At 42.6% G+C, this 20,238-nt stretch overlaps 1 protein-coding gene across 3 annotated transcripts in view; it reads right to left on the reverse strand.

Annotated features, from left to right (window-relative positions):
* Positions 1-20,238, reverse strand: part of LOC117355981 (alanine aminotransferase 2-like) — a 116,321-nt gene that overhangs the window by 24,597 nt on the left and 71,486 nt on the right. For all 3 annotated transcript variants that reach the window (XM_033935189.1, XM_033935190.1, XM_033935188.1), the window contains 2 exons: positions 17,973-18,216; positions 16,843-16,922 (listed from right to left, as the gene is read on the reverse strand). In XM_033935189.1, the coding sequence (XP_033791080.1) occupies positions 16,843-16,922; positions 17,973-18,216 (324 nt within the window). The remainder of the gene's footprint in view (positions 1-16,842; positions 16,923-17,972; positions 18,217-20,238) is intronic.

Consider the following 20,238-nt stretch of genomic DNA (forward strand, 5'->3'; position numbering starts at 1 on the left):
TAAAAAATAAACCACATGGAAAGTGTATCCGTCACTCACTAATTAGAAAAAAGATAAATCTTAAGTTGCTTCCTAAAATGTTGATATGACGTAGAACTCAATAACAAAGGCTTTAAGTCCTTATCCCAGAAAGCAGCCTGAAAGGAAAAAAGGCATTTTAAACTGACCTTTAACAGGTGGAAAATTAAAAAGGCCATGGAAACTTTGGGCACACGTAGACTGAGCAAAGGAAAATGAATCTGCTAAATAGTCAAGTACCAAGTCGATAAGGACTTTATAACAGAAACAGGGTTAGGTTTAATCATGATTAAACAAAGGCTGCACCATGACAAAGGCTGCACCATGCAACCACAAATTAACAAAACAATATAGAAATCTTTCACAGTTATGAGAAACCTTAGACAAGTCCGAAAATTCTTTGAAAAAAACACAATTTCAACTCCTAGTACAATCTCTAATCCTAAGTATCCTAGACTACTGCAACATCCTCTACCTCCCCTGCCCTGCAATAATGATTAAACAACTACAGACAATTCAGAATACAGCTCTGAGACTCGTCTATTCATTGAAAAAACATGATCACATTACTGAGGCTTCATCAATTCTCATTGGCTTCCAATCCAGGAAAGAATACAATTTAAATTCTACTGTATACTATTTAAAACTATAAATGGAGACAGCCCAACCTACCTAAACGACCGCCTCATCCAAACCACCTCTACCAGGCATAGAAAAACACACACCCCATTCACTTACCCCCCAATCAAAGAAGTAAAAAGGAAAAAACTATACAACGGACTACGGGCCACTCAGGCAGCGAAGATAGACAACCAAATCTCCAACCTATTGACAACAACCCCAGACTACAAGGTGTTCAGAAAGGAAATAAAAACTATACTCTTCAAGAAATCCCTTAAGAAAGCTTAATACCATGATAAAGCTTAACCCCCCTCTTACCATCCCCTCCCTAACCCCAGATCCTACTTTTCCCTCTCTTGGAAACCTTCTCTGATCTAACGTTGTAACCCTTCTTCCATAACTCTTTTTGTAATCCGCTTTGAACCGAAAGGTAATGGCGGAATAGAAATCTGTAATGTAATGTAATTATGGATACTTTTTGAGATTCTGGAATGCTGCTACTCGTTGGAATTCTCTATGGAATCTTGCTATTCTTTGGGGATTCCGCATGGAATGTTGCTACTATTTGGGGTTCCAGAATCTTGATACTTTTTGAGCTTCTGGAAAGCTGCTACTCGGGATTCTCTATGGAATCTTGCTATTCTTTGGGGATTCTGCATGGAATGTTGCTACTATTTGGGGTTCCGGAATCTTGATACTCTTTGAGATTCTGGAATGCTGCTACTATTTGGGTTTTTGCCAGGTACTTGAGACTTGGATTGACCTCCGTGAAGACGGGATACGGGGCTAGATGGACCGTTGGTCTGACCCAGTAAGGCTATTCTTAAATTTCCATGTAAATGGATAGCTAAATACAGCTGCCACTAAATTTACCTTCTTTCTGCCTGTACAATAGTCGCTGGGGATTCTCAGGATCGTAAAAATAGAGGGCGTAAGCCTCGGTTTCTTATTTCCTAAATAGCTGAGAGAATTCTCATTAATAATCTATTGGGCTTTGTCCTCTCCATTGTTGAGGACTTTTGTGGATAACATTATTATAATTTTTCCTTTTTTTTAGTAATTTCTTAAGTTGTTCCACTTTTCTGTACAAGTGTTGATTCATTTATTTGTTTTTTAATTTGTTGCTCTACAAATGAAAAAAGTGAGGGAGGGATTTGAGATGCTGCCTTCTGTTGTTACAAGCAAAGTTGTGTATATAGGAATACCAGCATTGAAACCGTTAATGCCTTTCCCTTTTCCCTATTGTGTACTGGGGCATTGGAGGGTTAAGTGAAGCTGCAGTGGGAATTGAACCCAATTTCCTTGGTTCAAAGCCCTATTAGGGCTCGTCCTCTGACGGCAGATCACCAGACACTGGGAGAGTGCCAAAGTATTATTCACCCAGAGCCTTTCAGCTCTATTAACATTCAAAGCCAGTCTGTTCTGTGTTATTCAAACCTGAATCTCATTCAGAGCTTTGAGCAAGGAATGCAGGGAAAGTGCTTATGTCAGACCGACTGGCACAGAAAACTCTGTGTTGTCAACGTACATTTGTTTGTCCCAGGCGCAGGGAGCGCAGCGCTGGTCTCAAAGGCTGCACAATGAATCTCTATGACAAGTGGAAGCATTAATGCAAATGGAAATCCACCGCCCCCTGCCTGTCAGTGTGATCACGTTTCCCCTCTGTTGATTAAATCTCATTGGCTTCCTATAAGCCATCGTATCACCTTTAAATTACTGTTTTTGGTGTTCAAAGCTTTAAACTTTAATGAACCCCAATTCATTAACAGATGGCTTATCCCATATAGTACAACACGATCACTTCGTTCATCTTCATTTAATCTTCTTACAGTGCCTTCTATTAAAATGATAGGAACTAGAAGACAAGACATGTTCTCAGTTATGGCCCCTCATTCTTGGAATCTTTTACCACAATATATTAGAGAACTAAAAGACCTAACAATGTTTAAAAAAATGTTAAAAACCTTTCTCTTTAAAGATGCGTATGGATCTTAGGACAAATAAAAAGTGATTAGTTTTTATTCATTACCGAGTTTTCTATTTTTTATTTTTTTATTTTTTTTAAAACAACAGCTATTATAACCCACCTTTTGTTTTTTCCTTTTATGTTTTTTTCTTCTCTTCTATCAAAAATTGTAACTATTCCCCCTCGTACCGCACAGGTCCTGTATGTTTTACCCACAAATTATTTTAAACTTATGTTTGCACCCAGTTTGTTAAATGTGTTAAATTTTAACTAACAAATTTGTTTTTTATGTCACCATCAATATTGTACTTGTTTCATCTATTATTACATGTTATTTTATTGTACATCGCCTAGCAATTTAAATAGGCGATTCATCAAGAACAAATAAACTTGAAACTTGAAACTTGGTGTAGAGGTCTGCACGGGAATGGGGATTACGGGAATCCCACGTGGATCCCTTGAATGGAAATGTCAGCCTGCCTTTGTTCCAGTGTTCCCTCTAGGTTTTTCGATCCCTCGGCACACCAGTTGCTGATTGCCACTCACATGGGAGAGCTCTGCAGATCCACCAATCAGGGAGACAGAGCTGGAGCTTGATGGCCAATCACGAGCACTTCCTTGTGGAAGTGCTCCCAGATTGGTGGATGTGCGGAGCTCACCCAGTAGTGAGCCTTGGCGTGAGACCTCCCCTCAAGAATCTCATTGGCTCAAGCCTGCCACCACTCACTGCGTCTGTGCAGAGGGACGCGGGAGAGACTGGGCAGCATAACTGTGCAGCTCCGGAGCCAGATTACCCTGCATTAAACTGCTTCAGCCCAGCAGGTACCAGCGTTAAATATGTAACTTTAAAAAAGGGGCAGAGAATTGCTGCATCGGGCATCTTTTTTCTGTTCATCAAATTCTGCCTTAAATCTACTTCTTTGGGATAGCATTTTGTTGATATGCCAATGCCAACCCCACCCGACTGGAGAGAGGGAAGGAGAAGGGGTATTGGTTTTATGCCTGTTTTGGCAGATGGCTGACTTTGTTTTGAATTTTCTGTAAAACTCAATTAAAACTAAAATCAAAACGGTCAGAAGTAATTGCTGCTTTTTTGGGGGGATGGAGGGGATTCCTCGTAGGGATGGAGGAGATTCTGTTGGGTATGGAGGGGACGGGTGGTATTTCTGTCCCTGTGCAACTCTCTAATGTGGTGTAAACCAAATGCTTCTGTCCTGGATCTATCCAGGGTCCTCAAATGTTTAAGTGCTATGTCATGAATACAGTTGTGATATAGCCTAGGGATTTACCCACACGTGTCCTCTATTTAGAGGACTGTCCAGCTTTCTTCACCTTCCGAGTCAGGAACAGTGGCAGCTTAGAGGTCAGTATGGAGAATGAAGGACCCACTCTGGGGTATTCTCTCCTGCCCCCTACCTATCTCCTCCGGCTCCACTGAAAGGTAATCTTTGGGCTAGCTGGCAGCAGCAGTGGGATGAATCTGCTGCCATTGGCCTGCCCCAGAAGCCTTCTCTCTGGAGCGACTTCCTGTTCCCGCATAGGTGGGACGCTCCAGAGAAGTGGCTTCTGGAAGCAGACTCACCTCGTTGCTGCTGTTGGCTGGCCTGAAGATTAAATTTTGGCAAGGAGGTAGGTGAGGGGTAGAGGAGAGTCATAGGGATCCAGGGGGGGGGGGGAGGAGGTTGGAGGGGGAGAGAGAGAGAGAAAGAAAAGCACTCTTGCAAGAGCATAGGAATGTAATTTAAACTAACCATTTCAGTTTAAGAGACCAATGGATACAATGTTAAAGGTTAAAGAAATACAAATCGAGAGTATCAGAAGCTATTGAGTAAAAATAGTTGTGGCAGCTGACAATTGTTCATATATATTTTGGGGGGCAAAAGTAAGGGAAGGAGGTATGTGCATAAATGATTAAAGCTGTCACCTCAGGATGCGGAGCTGGAATAACATACAAGTTGTAGGAGGTCCTACGATCTGACCCGCAAATGACTTCTACTACTATTTATCATTTCTATAGCGCTGAAAGATTTAATATACAATAGACAGTCCCTGCTCAGAAGAGCTTACAATCTAATTTGGACAGACAAGACATCTCGGGGTTATGGTAGAGGAAATGATACAGTGGGTCTAGGTATCTGTCAGCAGTGATTGGGAGTTAAGAGTTGAATGCAGTTTTAAAAAAGTGGGCCTTTAGCTTGGATTTGAAGACTGCCTGGGATGGAGCATGACATATTGATTCAGACAACCTGTTCCAGGCATGCGGTGCTGCAAGAAAGAAGGGACGGAGTCTGGAGTTGGCAGTGGAAGAGAGGGACTTGCCGGATGAACAGAGGAACATAGGGGGAGATAACTGAAGAGCGATATTGGGGGCTTCAGAGTGAATGCACTTGTAAGCCAGTAAGAGGAAGGGATAGGGAGCCAATGAAGTGACTTGAGGAGAGGGGGAATGTGAGAATAGCGGCTCTCACAGAGTATGAGTCGTGCAGCAGCATTTTGAACGATATGGCAATGAATTGCAGTTAAGTAGACAAATATTTTGTAAGAAGTCTCATTTGTATGTCAGTCATCTGGCTGCCCAATGGGTCTATAATATGGTTCTTTTAAGATCACCGGCAGAGGTTCCTACATGCTGCGGTGGTTCTTCCCTCTGATGCACAAAGCAAATGCGTCAGAGGGAAGGCTCCAGGTCAGCTGCCAGCAGCGTGTAGGAACCACTGCCAGTGGCCTGTGACACTGCAGAGCCCACCTCCGCCCAGGAACATTAAATAGAAAACATTTGTGTTTTAATTAAAACCATCCTGGGCACTGCTACAATTTAATGAGAACATAAGAACATAAGCAGTGCCTCCGCTGGGTCAGACCCGAGGTCCATCGGTCCAGGACCTGTGCAGTAATCCTCTATTTATACCCTTCTATCCCCTTTTCCAGCAGGAAATTGTCCAATCCTTTCTTAAACCCCGATATTGTTCCCTGCCCTATAACGTCCTCTGGAAGCGCGTTCCAGGTGTCCACCACACGTTGGGTAAAGAAGAACTTCCTAGCATTGGTTTTGAATCTGTCCCCTTTCAACTTTTCCGAGTGTCCTCTTGTTCTTTTATTATTCAAAAGTTTGAAGAATCTGTCCCTCTCTACTCTCTCTATGCCCTTTATGATCTTGTAAGTCTCTATCATATCCCCTCTAAGTCTCCTCTTCTCCAGGGAAAAGAGACCCAGTTTCTCCAATCTCTCAGCGTTTGAAAGGTTTTCCATCCCTTTTATCCGACGCAGCACTCTCCTCTGAACCCTCTCGAGTAACGCCATGTCCTTCTTAAGGTACGGCATGATGGGAGACCACATCTGGGGGCTGATTCGTGAAAGTGACTTACAATATAATCCCAAATCTCAAAAAAAGTAGTCGCTTCTAAATCTCCCCTGGTCATCTTTGTATAACTTCAATACTAAATACATGTTCATTGTGATTCATACGTTGCTTTTTATGACTTTAGAAGAATGGAAGGATGAAAATTCAGCGCTTTTACATTTTAAATTGCTAATTTTGGCTATGCTGGTTTTATGGAAATTTCTCTAATTTTTAGGCATGAGCAATTAAGAAACTATACCTACTGCCCAGGAACAAAAATCGTGTTACATAGGCCCTCTTGTACTAAGGTACGCTTGCTTACGCATGCTTGTTACTCTATGGACGCATTAGCATTTAGCACGTGCTAATTCGATTAGTGCACCTTAGTAAAACAGGGAACATAGGCAGTGGATCGCTTTTTTGTTTGGGGGGGGGCCAAAAGCTCCCTGTGGCCTCCCCTGTTCCGACGCCTATGCAGAACCCGTTTGTGTTTGATTTCAGTGCTGCGCCTTATCAGCCATTTGCTATAATAACCCATATTCAGGAGTTCTTAGAACCCCCAGATGTATATTACCTCATGTGAACGGCAAGATATACGTTACTTGACCCTGCGACCTTCAGGAAAGCACAATATAGCGAGGCATTCATATCTCGAACCGTTACCAATCGCAAAGATGCAAACCATATGACTGACCTTTGCACTCATGATAATAAATCGCTTTGTCACTTTACCTATTTTCTCCACAATTCAGATCATACCATGTCGATATATTAATAAACAATTGTAAATTCAGAGCACAAGGCAGTGTTTATCTATTTACAGTTTCCGCAGTCAAACTCTCTGTGGATCCCCTGGGGACAGTCTTCTCCTAAGATGCCTCCACATAGGGTTTCCGCATGTCTGGATTTCCCCGGACATGTCCTGCTTTTAGAGCAGTGTTCTTCAACCGCCGGTCCGTGGACCGGTGCCGGTCCACAGAAATCTCCTGCCGGTCATTGCAAGGCCGGTGAGATCAGGGCTTCCTCCCCTCCGCTCTCAGTACTTGCCTGTAGTGTCAGCGCAGCGCAGCGATTCACGTAGGCAGCCTTGGGGCTTCTGTTGAGTCGCGGGCCGCCTCTGATGGTGCAGCTTCCTCTTTCCTCAGACCCATCATAAGCCCCAAAGCTGCCGAAGTGAATCTCTGCGCTGACGCCACTGCAGGCAAGTACTGAGAGCTGCTCTTCTCGTGCGCATCTGTGGAAGCATTTTCTCTACATGTATGTCTATAAAAACACACCTGCGCTGGCTCTGTTATGCAGAGATGTGTTTGCAGACTCGCGTTACTTCAGATCTGTATTTTCCTAGCTGTCTTAATGGTGGTTGTGGTCGAGGGTATTTTCTGAGGAGCTGGGCTGAATCTGTGCTATTTTGGGGCCTGATGTGTTCCCCATTCTGTGCATGAAAGCTTAGCCTACCCTATTCTACAGTATTAGTTGACATCCCCCCCCCCCAATTAAAGCAGCTATAGAAAAGAAAATACTTCCAGTTTCCTCTCCTTGTCAAGTCTGCTTTATTGGGATTATTTGAACGATACAGACCTCTCATCACAGCCCCTTCTGGGACCCTTCAGGATGTACCCCGTCACAGATATCCAAGGAGAAGATGTACAAAAAACAGAAACTCAACAGCTTTGTATTTTTCAAAGAACATTCCATGCAGATGGGGGGGGAAGAGGTGTGTGGGCATTAGTTAAAGGTTTAGGTACATTATTTTTTAATTTTTGGTAACAGTTTAGAGCAGAGTGTGATCACAATTACTTCTGACACAGAATAGTCTGTTATTGAGAAAGTCACGGGGGAAGCCACTGCTTGCCCTGGATCGGAAGCATGGAATGTTGCTACTCTCTGGGGATTCTAGAATCTGTTACTCTTTGGGATTCTAGAATCTTGTTACTCTCTGAGATTCTGGAATTTTGTTACTCTTTGGGATTCCGGAATCTTCCTATTCTTTGAGATTCTGTATGGAATGTTGCAACTCCTTGGGTTTTGGCCAGGTATTAGGGACCTGAATTGGCCACCGTGAGAATGGGCTCCTGGGCTTGATAGATCATTGGTCTGACCCAATAAGGCTATTCTTATGTTCTTATAGTTTTGGTTGATTAACCATGGGTTAGGAGACTTTAACTTTGCAGATTATCCAAAACTCACTGGGGCGCAAAGAGAATTTGCCAAATCACTGTCAGATCTCGGATTCCCCCACTCACTCTTCTGGAAACACTTTAGACTTGATCTTCATCTTAAATGGCCCACATAATGATAATAAATCTACCCCATTAACCATCCTTCAGGTCCCCACATAATCATCTTCAAACTACAAAGCAAGAGCAAAAGAACAGCAGAAAATCCTTCATCACAAAAAACAACCACACTCGACCCAAAGTCAGTAAACCTTCACGCTTTGTCCCTTGGCATTTCCAAACTAGACCATATTCCATAGTCAATTCATTAGACAAGAAGGCACAGATATGGCACGCTAGCGAATGCCAAAGATGCCAAATAAAATGCAAGTTCCTTCACATCACCATGGTTCACAGAAAGTCTGAGAGAAAAAAAAGGAAAGTTAGGAAAGCAGAAAGAATTTGGTGCAGGACACACAGTACTGAGGACAAATCCACCTGGAAAAGCCTTCTGAAAGAATTCAAACTAGTGATACGCAAAAGCAAAAAGGACCATTTCACTAACCTAATATCTAGGTTCCCATGTAGATCAAAGGCCATCTTCTCGCTGTCGAAAAACTTGTTCTCCTCTTCCCAAGGATCACCTCAGGACCAACAAACAAACTTAGACAGTGAATCCCTCTCTCCTTTCTTCCACGACAAGATATCAAAAATACGAGACACCCTAGACATGGAGGCCAAAGCTCTGTCAAAGCTCAACATCTTCACAACAAGACAACCTAACAGAGAAACCCTGAAGAACTTCAAACCAGTTTCCATAGATGATTTGAAAAATTCAGTAGATTCCCTACATCCCACAACCTCGATCTTAGACCCATGCCCATCCACAACACTTCTAGCTACCAACAAAATATTCTTGTCCTCCATCCTACCCTTACTAAACGAGTCCCTAAAATCAGGCATAATACCATAATGTTGGAGACCAATTCTAAAAAAATCCACCATGGACCCGGAAAATCCAAGTAGCTATAGACCAGTCTCAAATCTTCCTTTTGCCTCAAAAATTCTTGAAAAGATAGTACTCACACAGCTATGAGACTTCATAGAAACAAATGCCAGTCTCGCCATCTTCCAATCAGGATTTAGGAGACACCATAGCACAGAAACAGTACTACTAGACATAGTAGACGACTGCTGGAAAATTCTAGATGAGGGGAAAGACACATTATTGGTACTATTAGACCTAAGTGCTGCTGCCTTTCACACTATTGACCACTCACTTCTTCTATCCAGACTACAATCTATTGGAATCAATGATATTGCACTAGCTTGGCTCTCTTCCTTCCTTAATGAAAGATTGCAGAGAGTACTATTAGGTCACTCCCTATCTGAGCCAAAACCACTCCACTATGGCGTGCCCCAAGGCGCATTGTTATCCCCACTCTTCTTCAACCTCTATGTCAGACCAGTACTCGAAATCGCAGCAAAATACCAAATCAAAATCCATTCATTCGCAGATGATATACAGCTCTACCTTCCCTTAGGCCAACACCAAGACGCACAAATCATAAAACTCCATAGCTGCCTAAATGAAATAAAGAACTGGATGACTGCAAATAAACTACAGCTTAATGCCTCAAAGACTGAACTCCTCTGGATACACAAAACACCTGCCAATACCCCCGCTCATCCTTTTCCTGGGGAAATGATACACGTACAGCTAAAGATAACGTCCGCAGCCTAGGAGTGATCCTGGACTCAAATCTATCACTCTCAAATCACATATCAAACTTAGTGTCTTCATCTTTCTACTACCTCCGCCAATTGAAGTGCATCCATCCTTACTTTTCAGAAACCGATTTTGCCCAGCTACTACATGCGTTTGTATTATCCCGCTTAGACTATTGCAACGCACTACTAGTGGGCTTACCCACAAAAACCCTCTCCCGCCTCCAAGATGTACAAAATGCAGCCATTCGCCTCCTGAAAAACCTAGACTTCCGAGACCATGTCACCCCAGCACTAACATCAATGCATTGGTTACCTATCCAAAAACGCTGCGCCTTTAAAGCCTTGGTCCTAGCCTTCAAAACCTTCCACAGGCTGACACCGAATTACATGACATCAAAACTACACATTCACCTCCCAAACAGAGCACTGAGATCTCAAAGAGAGAGACGGCTCACACTACCACCTGGTCGTTCACTCAAAACTGAAACAGCCCGCAAACGCTCTTATTCATAGTTTATACCCAGATTCTGGCACATCATCCCCCACAACCATTAGATCGCTAGACAATCTATGGAACTTTAGAAAGGCTGTGAAAACCTTCCTCTTCACAAATCCAGCTCCTTAATGTCCAACACTACTCACGAGCTCCATGATGACCGACGCTACTCACGGGACCTTAACTGCCAACCACCAATCATGTACTCACTTACAACATTAAAACTTTAGTACAATTATGTTCTGTTCTGTTCTGTTAGTACCGTGAATTCTGTCCTAAATCTATACTATGCCATGTAATATCTTCTACGAATGCCGCAAATTCTTCTAAGCTATATCTGCCAAAAATGTCTTTAAATAATTTTGTCCTTCTGTACTGTGAATGTACCTTTGTAACCCATTCTGGGCTCCTTTGGGAGGATGGGCTAAATAAATTGTTATTATTATTATTTTTTTTTTATGTTTGTGGATAATTTTTTTTTTTTTAATTCTTTATTCATTTTTTTTATGTTACAACTCATATGAACTTAAAGATACACACTTGATTAACTCTCATATAAGCATAAAGTTTAACATTTCATTACAAATTAATATTCTATAATATTATAAATATTATGTAAGAAATCTAAAATTTAAATCATTCTAATTGAATATAATAATCCCCCATCCCTCCCTCCCTATTCAATAATACATAAAATCATCCTTACTGTGAAAACTATTCAAATATTCATGTATTATATAATAAGAACAAGTAAAATCCACCCCTTTTCCCCCCTAATCAAATATCTTATCATGGGAAAAGTTAATCATTCATTACAAAAATCTGTTAATGGTCCCCAGACTTTCTGAAATTTACTAATATAACCTTTTTGCGTTGCTATTGTGAGTTCCATTTTGTATATATGACATACAGAATTCCACCAGAAATTGTAATTTAACTTGTCATGCTTTTTCCAATTGTATGTTATTTGCTGTATTGCTACTCCAGTTAAAATAAATAAAAGTTTGTTGTTATTTGACGAAATTTGACTTCATGCTCTCATAGTTGTTCCAAATAAAATAGTATCATATGTCAAGGCTACTGGATTTTCGAACATCCTATTAATTTGAGGCCAAATTGATTTCCAGAATGATAAAATAAATGGACAATAGAATAAAAGATGATCTAATGTCCCAGCTTCAAGATGACAATGCCAACATCTATTAGACTTAGAGCTATCTATTTTTTGTAAACGAACAGGGGTCCAAAAAGCTCTATGTAAAAGGGATGGAAAACCTTTCATACGCTGAGAGATTGGAAAAACTGGGACTTTTTTCCCTGGAGAAGAGAAGACTTAGAGGGGATATGATAGAGACTTACAAGATCATGAAGGGCATAGAGAGAGTAGAGAGGGACAGATTCTTCACACTTTCAAAAAATAAAAGAACAAGAGGACATTCGGAAAAGTTGAAAGGGGACAGATTCAAAACGAATGCTAGGAAGTTCTTCTTTACCCAGCGTGTGGTGGACACCTGGAATGCGCTTCCAGAGGGCGTGATAGGGCAGAGTACGGTACTGGGGTTCAAGAGCAAATTGGACAACTTTCTGCTGGACATACAAGACCCCCTATCCACAAACCACCTGAATATAATAATGGAAACGGTAGAAAAATGGATGTCAAGTCATAAACTGAAACTGAACTCGGAAAAAACTAAATTTCTACTATTAGAGAAGGAAAAAAACCCATCATGCACAGAACTGGAATTAAACACAATCAAGTACCCAATGCAAAGCACACTCAAGATCCTAGGAATTCAACTAGACAGAAATTGCACAATGCAGACCCAAATCCACAAAGTCATCCAAAGAGCATTTTTCACAATGCGTAATCTAAGAAAAATAAGAAAATTCCTCATCAAAGATCAATACAAGATAGTAGTACAATCCCTAGTACTAAGCATAGTAGATTACTGCAACAGCCTATACCTATCATGCCCAAACTACATGATAAAACAACTACAAACTGTTCAAAACACGGCCCTCAGACTCATCTACTCCCTCAGCAAATTTGACCACATCACCAATGCTTACCTTGACTCACACTGGCTACCAATAAAAGCAAGATCCCAGTTCAAATTCTACTGTCTACTATACAAAGTAACACACGGAACAGCACCCAGCTACCTAAACAAAAGACTACACCGTAATCTCTCTCACAGATTAAGGAGAACTCAAAAACTATTCGCTTACCCTCCTCTCAAAGGTATACGACGCAAGAAACAATACGACAGCCTTTTAGCTACACAGGCAGCAAAAATTGACACCACCATTTCCAATCTACTGATCAATTCAATAGACATAAAAGAATTCCGAAAAGAAATCAAAACTCATCTCTTCAAAAAATACTTTCCATCATCTTAACCTCAACATAGCACTAGAAAATACACACAAGAACACCACCACCATAACTATACCTAAACATTGTACAACCCACTTCAACAACCTACTATCTATCTACTATGTACTCTTAATTTCTCCTGGAAACTTCCAGACTAATCAATTGTAACTTGATAAATTCCTGATTCTATGTACTGTAATATTCCTGAAATTATACAGTCTCCTAATTTGTAATCCGCTTAGAACCGCAAGGCACAAGCGGAATAGAAATCTGTAATGTAATGTAATGTAATGTAATGTAAAAGGGAATAGAGGGGTATAGATAGAGGATTACTGCACAGGTCCTGGACCTGTTGGACCGCCGCGTGAGCGGACTGCTGGGCACGATGGACCTCAGGTCTGACCCAGTAGAGGCATTTCTTATGTTCTTATGTTCTTATGTTAAAAAAACCACGTTTGTCTCATAGATGCTGACACCGTACATCTTAACCTCCAAGACCAAAGTCGTGGCCATTGAGATGCATTAATTTGATGCTTTATCTCAATGCTCCAAATGTCTCTAAGACCATTTTTTGGTTTTTTGTTTACAAATCCAGATATTACTTTATACCACCGTGCGGCTCTATGATCCATTGAATCCATCTGAAAGCATAAGAATTCCAAACTATGATAATTAATAAGATTTTTCCATTCAGGGAACCCTACCTGAATGGCCTGCTTCAATTGCAACCATCTAAAATATTGCTAAATAAATTAATAAATAAATATTGGTTGTACCTATTTTGTTAGATTGCTGTACTCTTTTTTCATGGACCTCTGTACTTTTTACTTCTGTAATTTGATTGTTGTTTTATTTTGTTCATAAAAGTGGAGAATATATCAGATTTGAAATATATATCCTACTAGAGACATAACTGGGGACTACAAAGCCCAGGCAGTGCTTCTTTAGCTTCCAGCTAGCTTAGGGCTCTCTCGGACCAGGGGGCAGTTGCCCTAGTTGTATTCCCCTAACACTATTCCTGTCATGTGTGACTGCGATATTCTGTTAGCATGATATTTCTGTGTAGCGTTCTGTAATAATTTAGCTTATTCAGTTTTCTTGATAGTAGAGGTGATATATGTGAAGGGGAGACCGGAGTTTTGTTGATCCTTGCTCTGTATTATTTGTATTTATAAAATGATAATTGTACAGAATATTGTTTATTTTTATACTTTAATAAAATACATCTAATATAATAAAATGGTAAGCCGCGCATGCGCACTAAAAAAAACGTGTTCCGTGAGCTGTAGCGAAAAAAACAATTGCGCATGCGCGGCCCCGGCGGCGGCTTTCAAATAAAAAAAAAAATTTCCATAGCTGCGGCGGCCTTCCTCAACCCCGGCTCCTCTCTTGAACTGGACGGTCCCCGCGTCTGCCTACCCTTCCCCCCAACACAGCGCATTCCCCCGCCCCCAACGAATCAATAAATCGAGCCGGGCCGCCCTCCGCAACAGACCAGAGAAGTTCTTTGCCGCTCACACCCCTTCCCTTGCCGCTGACCTGAATACCTACCCGGCGATTCAAGAAGCCTGTGCAGCAGTCTTCACACGCTGCTTCAGGCTCTTCTACTGCCCTGATTTGCTCTGCCGCGTCTCTGATGATGTCATCAGAGACGCGGCAGAGCAAATAAGCGCAGTAGAAGGACCCGAAGCAGCGTGTGAAGACTGCTGCACAGGCTTCTTGAATCGCCGACTTACAAGTGAAGGGGAGCGGGGGGGGGGGGGGGCCGCAATGACTCTATCCGATTAATTAAAAAACTCTGCACAAGGGGAGCAGGAAGAGATGATGATGGACAGGGGGGGGAAAGGAAGGGAGGCCTATTGTTGGACAGGGGGAGCAGGAAGAGGTGCAGATGGACAGCGGGGGAAATTAAGGGAGACCTGCTGATGGACAGGGGGGGAAATGAAGAGGTGCTGATGGACAGGGGGGGAGGTAAAACAAAGGGAGAAGGGCTGCTGCTGGATAAGGGGAGCAATGAAGAGGTGGTGGTGGACAGGGGGGAAAAATGAAGGGAGGCCTAATGCTGGACAGGGGGAGCAAGAAGAGGTGCTGATGGACAGGGGGAAAAAAATTAAGGGATGCCTACTGCTGGACAGGGGGAGCAGGAAGAGATGCTGATGGACAGGGGGAAAAAATAAAGGGAGGCCTACTGCTGGACAGAGGGAGCAGGAAGAGGTGATGATGGACAGGGGGAAAAAGGAAGGGATGCCTATTGTTGGACAGGGGGAGAAGGAAGAGGTACTGATGGACAGGGGGGAGGTAAAACAAAGGGGGAAGGGCTGTTGCTGGATAAAGGGAGCAGTGAAGGGGTGGTCGTGGACACAGGGGAGGTAAAAAGAAGGGAGAATGGACAGGAAAAAGTGGCTAAGGAGACAGAGAGAGAAAGAAATAAAGACAGACACACACACATATATTCTAGCCCGAGGGAGGAAAATGCTGCACAGGGAAGTAGGGAGGGGGGAAATGCTGATGCACAAGGAAATGGAGGGGGAGGGAATGCTGATATGGCTACTGTACAGGAAGGTGGACAAGGGGATATAAATGCTGCATAGGGGGCAGAAAGAGAGATAAATAGAAAGAAAGACAAATAATAGGAGGGAGGGAGACAGAAATAAAAGAAGAAAGACACAAGGGCAGGGAGTGAGACAGAAAGAAAGACAGACATACATATATTCTAGCACCCGTTAATGTAACGGGCTTAAAGACTAGTTCAATATAAAATCATAACTATTTGAGGCTTGTGTGGATGGGATCAGATGGTTTGCGGGGACCAAGCTCGTGGGGACGGGTCGGAGACGGGGGTTTTTATTTCAGTCTTAGCAGTTTGCTGGTCCACAAAATAATTCTTTTATTTCTGCCGGTCCATAGGTGTACAAAGGTTGAAGAACACTGTTTTAGAGGACATGTCCGAGCGTTTGGATGGCTTTTCAAAACCTGTTATTTTGTCTGGGTTTTGAAAAGCTTCCAGCTAGGAGTGACATCAGGATGGCATCTGTGCATGCAAAGTCACGTGCATGTGTGTGATGTCATACCAGCACATGCCCTCCCAACAAGTGAATGGGAAGGGGCCAAAGGTTTGGATTTTAGTTCTGGAAATCTGGTAACCCTACCTCCACAGAGGTAGCTGTGATTCTACAAACAGAGTTGCTGAATGATTGATGGCTGTTTGTAGATGGACAGATTGTGCTACTGGGTTGGCCACTGATCCATGGCAGCACGCAGGGTGAGGAATCCTCCCCGTGATATTTCAAGGCAGAGGTTAGGAGTGGTTTGCCATTGCCTTGCTGCTGTCCAACATGGGGTCCTCAGCTTACAGCACCTGGTGCTCCTAGGTGGTCTCCCATCCAGGTAGTAGCCAGGCCTGACTCTGCTTGGCTTCTGATGGTAAGTGTGGGCCTACTCAGGGCAGCCAGGCTGCAGGTACTGTTTGAAGAATCTGGCCCTCAATAACTACAATAATCTTCTGTTAGAGAGAGAGATGAAAACCAATATGCTGGACGGGCAGGTTCAGAAAGTGGTACATAAGGGGGGGGGGGGATTAGTGCACAAAAGGTTAACCAGAGGGTAGGGTTACTAGACGTTCGGATTTCCTCAGATGGCTTTTCAAATCCAGGCACTTTGTCTGGGTTTTGAAAAGCTTTCAGCTAGGAGTGATGTCGGGATGGCATCTAGACATGAACAGATGAAAAGCGGTGACATCATCACGTCCTGAAATCCTGAAAATCTGACTGGATTGCGGCCCTCAAGGAGGGACTTTGAGATCCCTGGACTAAAACTACTAAGCTTTGCATAGCCCTAGACCAGACATGGGCAACTCCGGTCCTCGAGGGCCGGAATCCAATTGGGTTTTCAGGATTTCCCCAATGAATATGCATGAGATCTATTTGCATGCACTGCTTTCAATGCATATTCATTGGGGGAATCCTGAAAACCCGACTGGATTCTGGCCCTCGAGGACCGGAGTTGCCCATGCCTGCCCTAGACAGACAAAGAACTCGGTGCATGGCCTCCTCGGCTTCCCTGAGTCTCCACCAGCAGCATAAGTGAAAGAGAGAAAACATCAGAGGGTGAGAAGGAACAGCGTGGGGTGTACGATACCTCGTCGGCCATCAGAAACAGGTTCTCCTCAGCAGCAAATCGGATAACATCTTCAATACACTTCCTGCTCTGGACCTGCCCTAGGAGGGAAGAACGAAGATAAGACCAAAGTCTGACACAAAGAAACAGACATGTATTTCTATTCACTAGTCCACCCTCTGGGGTGGAAAGTTTGGCAGGACATTTCTCTAAACTATCCAGAAGGTCAGATATCAGAAGAAGCGACTTGGAACAGTCTTTTCTTAATATGTTGCAAGCTTCTTGGGACATTAACTTTAATTATTAATTCTTATAATTATTGTGCAATTTGTTAAACTAAAACAGAGTTAATCGGAGTCAAAGTCGAAGGAAAGATTTGCAATTAAGTCTCCAGCAGATTACATCTCCTCTGCATGGATGCACTATAAACTGTATATTATATATGTTGATATTAGATCCCTAGTATGTGTCGAGTTAGGATAAAAACGTGTACCATATTATCTGTTTAAGACCTAGGCAACTTCCAATGACACATTCATAATCAGTTGAACAAACGAACAAGTTCATAGTTCTTCTTTTCAATTAAATGCTTGGACAAAAAAAATACGTTTTTCACAATTTTGTAAACTTCAAGACATTATCACATGAGCGTAAATTCCCAGGCACATCATTCCGCATAACTGGGCCAGCCACTGAAAAGGAGGATTTTGCTGGTTTTTAAGATATTATATATTAGTTGGGGCATGGTTTTTTTTATTTCTCTTATGCTATTGTAGGTCCCCATGGAGTGAAGCTAGTCTCTTAGGCCTCCCTTTTATGAAGCTACGTTAGGCTTTTTTTTAATCACCGGATGCAGTGGTATTAGCTCCGATGCTTATAGGAATTCTATAAGCGTGGCTTCATAAAAGGGGGGTGGGGTGTAGTTAATGCGGTCTGTAACTAAATTAATTTCTAGTAATGAGTGTTCTTATTGAACTCTATTATGTACTTTTTTATTGTGAGTTTTTCTTGTTAGGTTTATAAGCATATATAAAAGAAACATAGACAACCCCCCGCAAAAAAAAAAGAGGATGCATGTGGGATTTTCTCAACTGATGATGCATAGAAACTTGGACTTGCAATGCAGCCTTGGGATGGTAGGGGAGACTTACCTGTGGGATTTCCTGGGTTGATGATGCAAAGCACCTTGGGATTGCAGTGTTTTCTGGCCTCATACAATGATTGTCTCAGCTCTTTGATATCTAAGGCCCAGCAGTTGTCCTCATCCAGATAATAATTGACTTGCACGGCATCCAGCTCAGCTATAGCTGCAGAGTAGAGGGGATACTGAGGGATTGGGATCATGATCCCAGTTCGGGATTTCCCTTGTCCAGCCACAAGCAATTTTAGCATTGCCTAGAGAGAAAAAAAGGAAGAGGAAAAGGTTCTTAGCTTTATGGGTCACTAGACTTCGCCTGATAGAAGGGAACCAAAAGAAGGGCTGCTATTTGGGTTTCTGCAGGGTTCTTGGGACCTAGGTTGGCCACTGTTGGAAACAAGATACTGGACTTGGTCTTTCCCAATAAAGAAATTCTTAAACTCAATCCAGACAAAACCAAATTCATTCTCTTTGAAAATGACAAAATCCAAACCATAGCCAACCTAGAACTCAACTCAATCAACTACCCCATCCAAACCACCATAAAACTACTAGGAATAACTATAGACAGATGCTGTACCATGCAACCGCAAATAAACAACACAATACAGAAATCCTTTGCTATCATGAGAAATCTCAGACAAATTCGGAAATTCTTTGAAAGAACACAATTCCAGCTTATAGTACAATCCCTAATCCTAGGACTACTGGACTATTGCAACATCCTCTACCTCCCATGCCCAACCTTTATGACCAAACAACTACAAACAATCCAAAATAGAGCTTTAAGACTCATCTACTCATTGAGAAAACATGACCATATCACAGAAGCCTACATCAACTCACATTGGCTACCAATCCAAGAAAGAATACAATTCAAATTCTACTGCATGTTATTTAAAACTCTTAACGGAGACAGCCCATCCTACCTGAACAACCGCCTCATCCCAGCATCCACAACCAGACACAGAAAAACACACTCCCCATTCATTCCTCCCCCCCCCCCGATCAAAGAAGTAAAACGATCAAAACTACACGACGGCCTCCTAGCCACTCAAGCAGCAAGACTAGACAACCAGATCTCCAACCTTCTGATGTCCACCCCAGACTACAAGACATTCAGAAAAGAACTAAAAACCATACTTTTCAAGAAATTCCTGAAACAGCCCTAACCTCATGCTCTCTCAACAACACTAATAATAGACAAAGGATCTACCCTTTACTATCATAGCAAGGACAATTGTAGTTTATAAATCTTCTGTTAAGCCTCCCTGTTCTTAACTATCAAAGAAATGTCAAAAGATCTACTCTATACCACTCTAGCAAATCTATTGTTCTCCCATTGTAACCCTGTTTATAAATCTTTTGTAAGCCGAACCGCAAGGTAATGGCGGAATAGAAATCCCTAATGTAATGTAATGTAATGTTCTTATGTGAGCCAAGACAATTCAGCCATTGTGACATCACTGGTGAGGTTGGCTTCGAGGCATTGGTGGAATGAGGCATTATGACATCACAATCTCGGCTCTGGAATGATGCTACTCTTTGGGTTTCTGTCTGGTACTTGGGACCTGGGTTGGCCACTGTTGGAAACAGGATCCTGGGCTTGATGAAGCTTCAGTCTATCCCAGTATGGCAGCTCTTATGTTCTTATGTGAGCCGAGTAAAGGACAACCAAGCCACTCATCACTGATGAGGTTGGCTCTTAAGCATTGGTGGAAAGAGGCATTATGACATCACAATCTCAGCTGTGGAATGTTGCTACTATTGGGATTCTTGTGATCTGGATTGGCCATTGTGCAAAAAGAATACTGGGTTACATGGACCACTGATATGACCCAGTAAGTCTATTCTTATGAGAAAGAAGCAGAAGAGAAATAACAGGGGTAAGGAAGGAGTTAACAAGGTGGCAAGGAGGGGGCAGGGAGAGGAAACAATCTGAACAAAAGTGTGAGGGGGAGAGAGGGGGAGGGAGCGGAGTCCCAGGGTGAATTCCATCACCGTTACCCAGGAGGGAAGGCATAATAGACAAGATGACATCACTCCCCCAAGCACTGCAGAGCCTGTGTGCTGTCATGGCAGCTCCAGCTCATCAACCCACAGCCTGGCATTGCCAGGGGATGGACAAAGGCTCTCATTGTTGCCCTGTTTCAGCCTCCAGTGTGCTTCAGCTTATGCCCACAGCTCCGTCCATTAATTACCGTAGACATGCCACACAGTGCGGCGGGAAGAAAGAACATGAAAAGCTCTCAGGTCGGGAGGGCGCGAGCGAAGGGCCC

Source organism: Geotrypetes seraphini, chromosome 2, assembly GCF_902459505.1.
Source record: "Geotrypetes seraphini chromosome 2, aGeoSer1.1, whole genome shotgun sequence".
Classification (NCBI taxonomy): domain Eukaryota; kingdom Metazoa; phylum Chordata; class Amphibia; order Gymnophiona; family Dermophiidae; genus Geotrypetes; species Geotrypetes seraphini.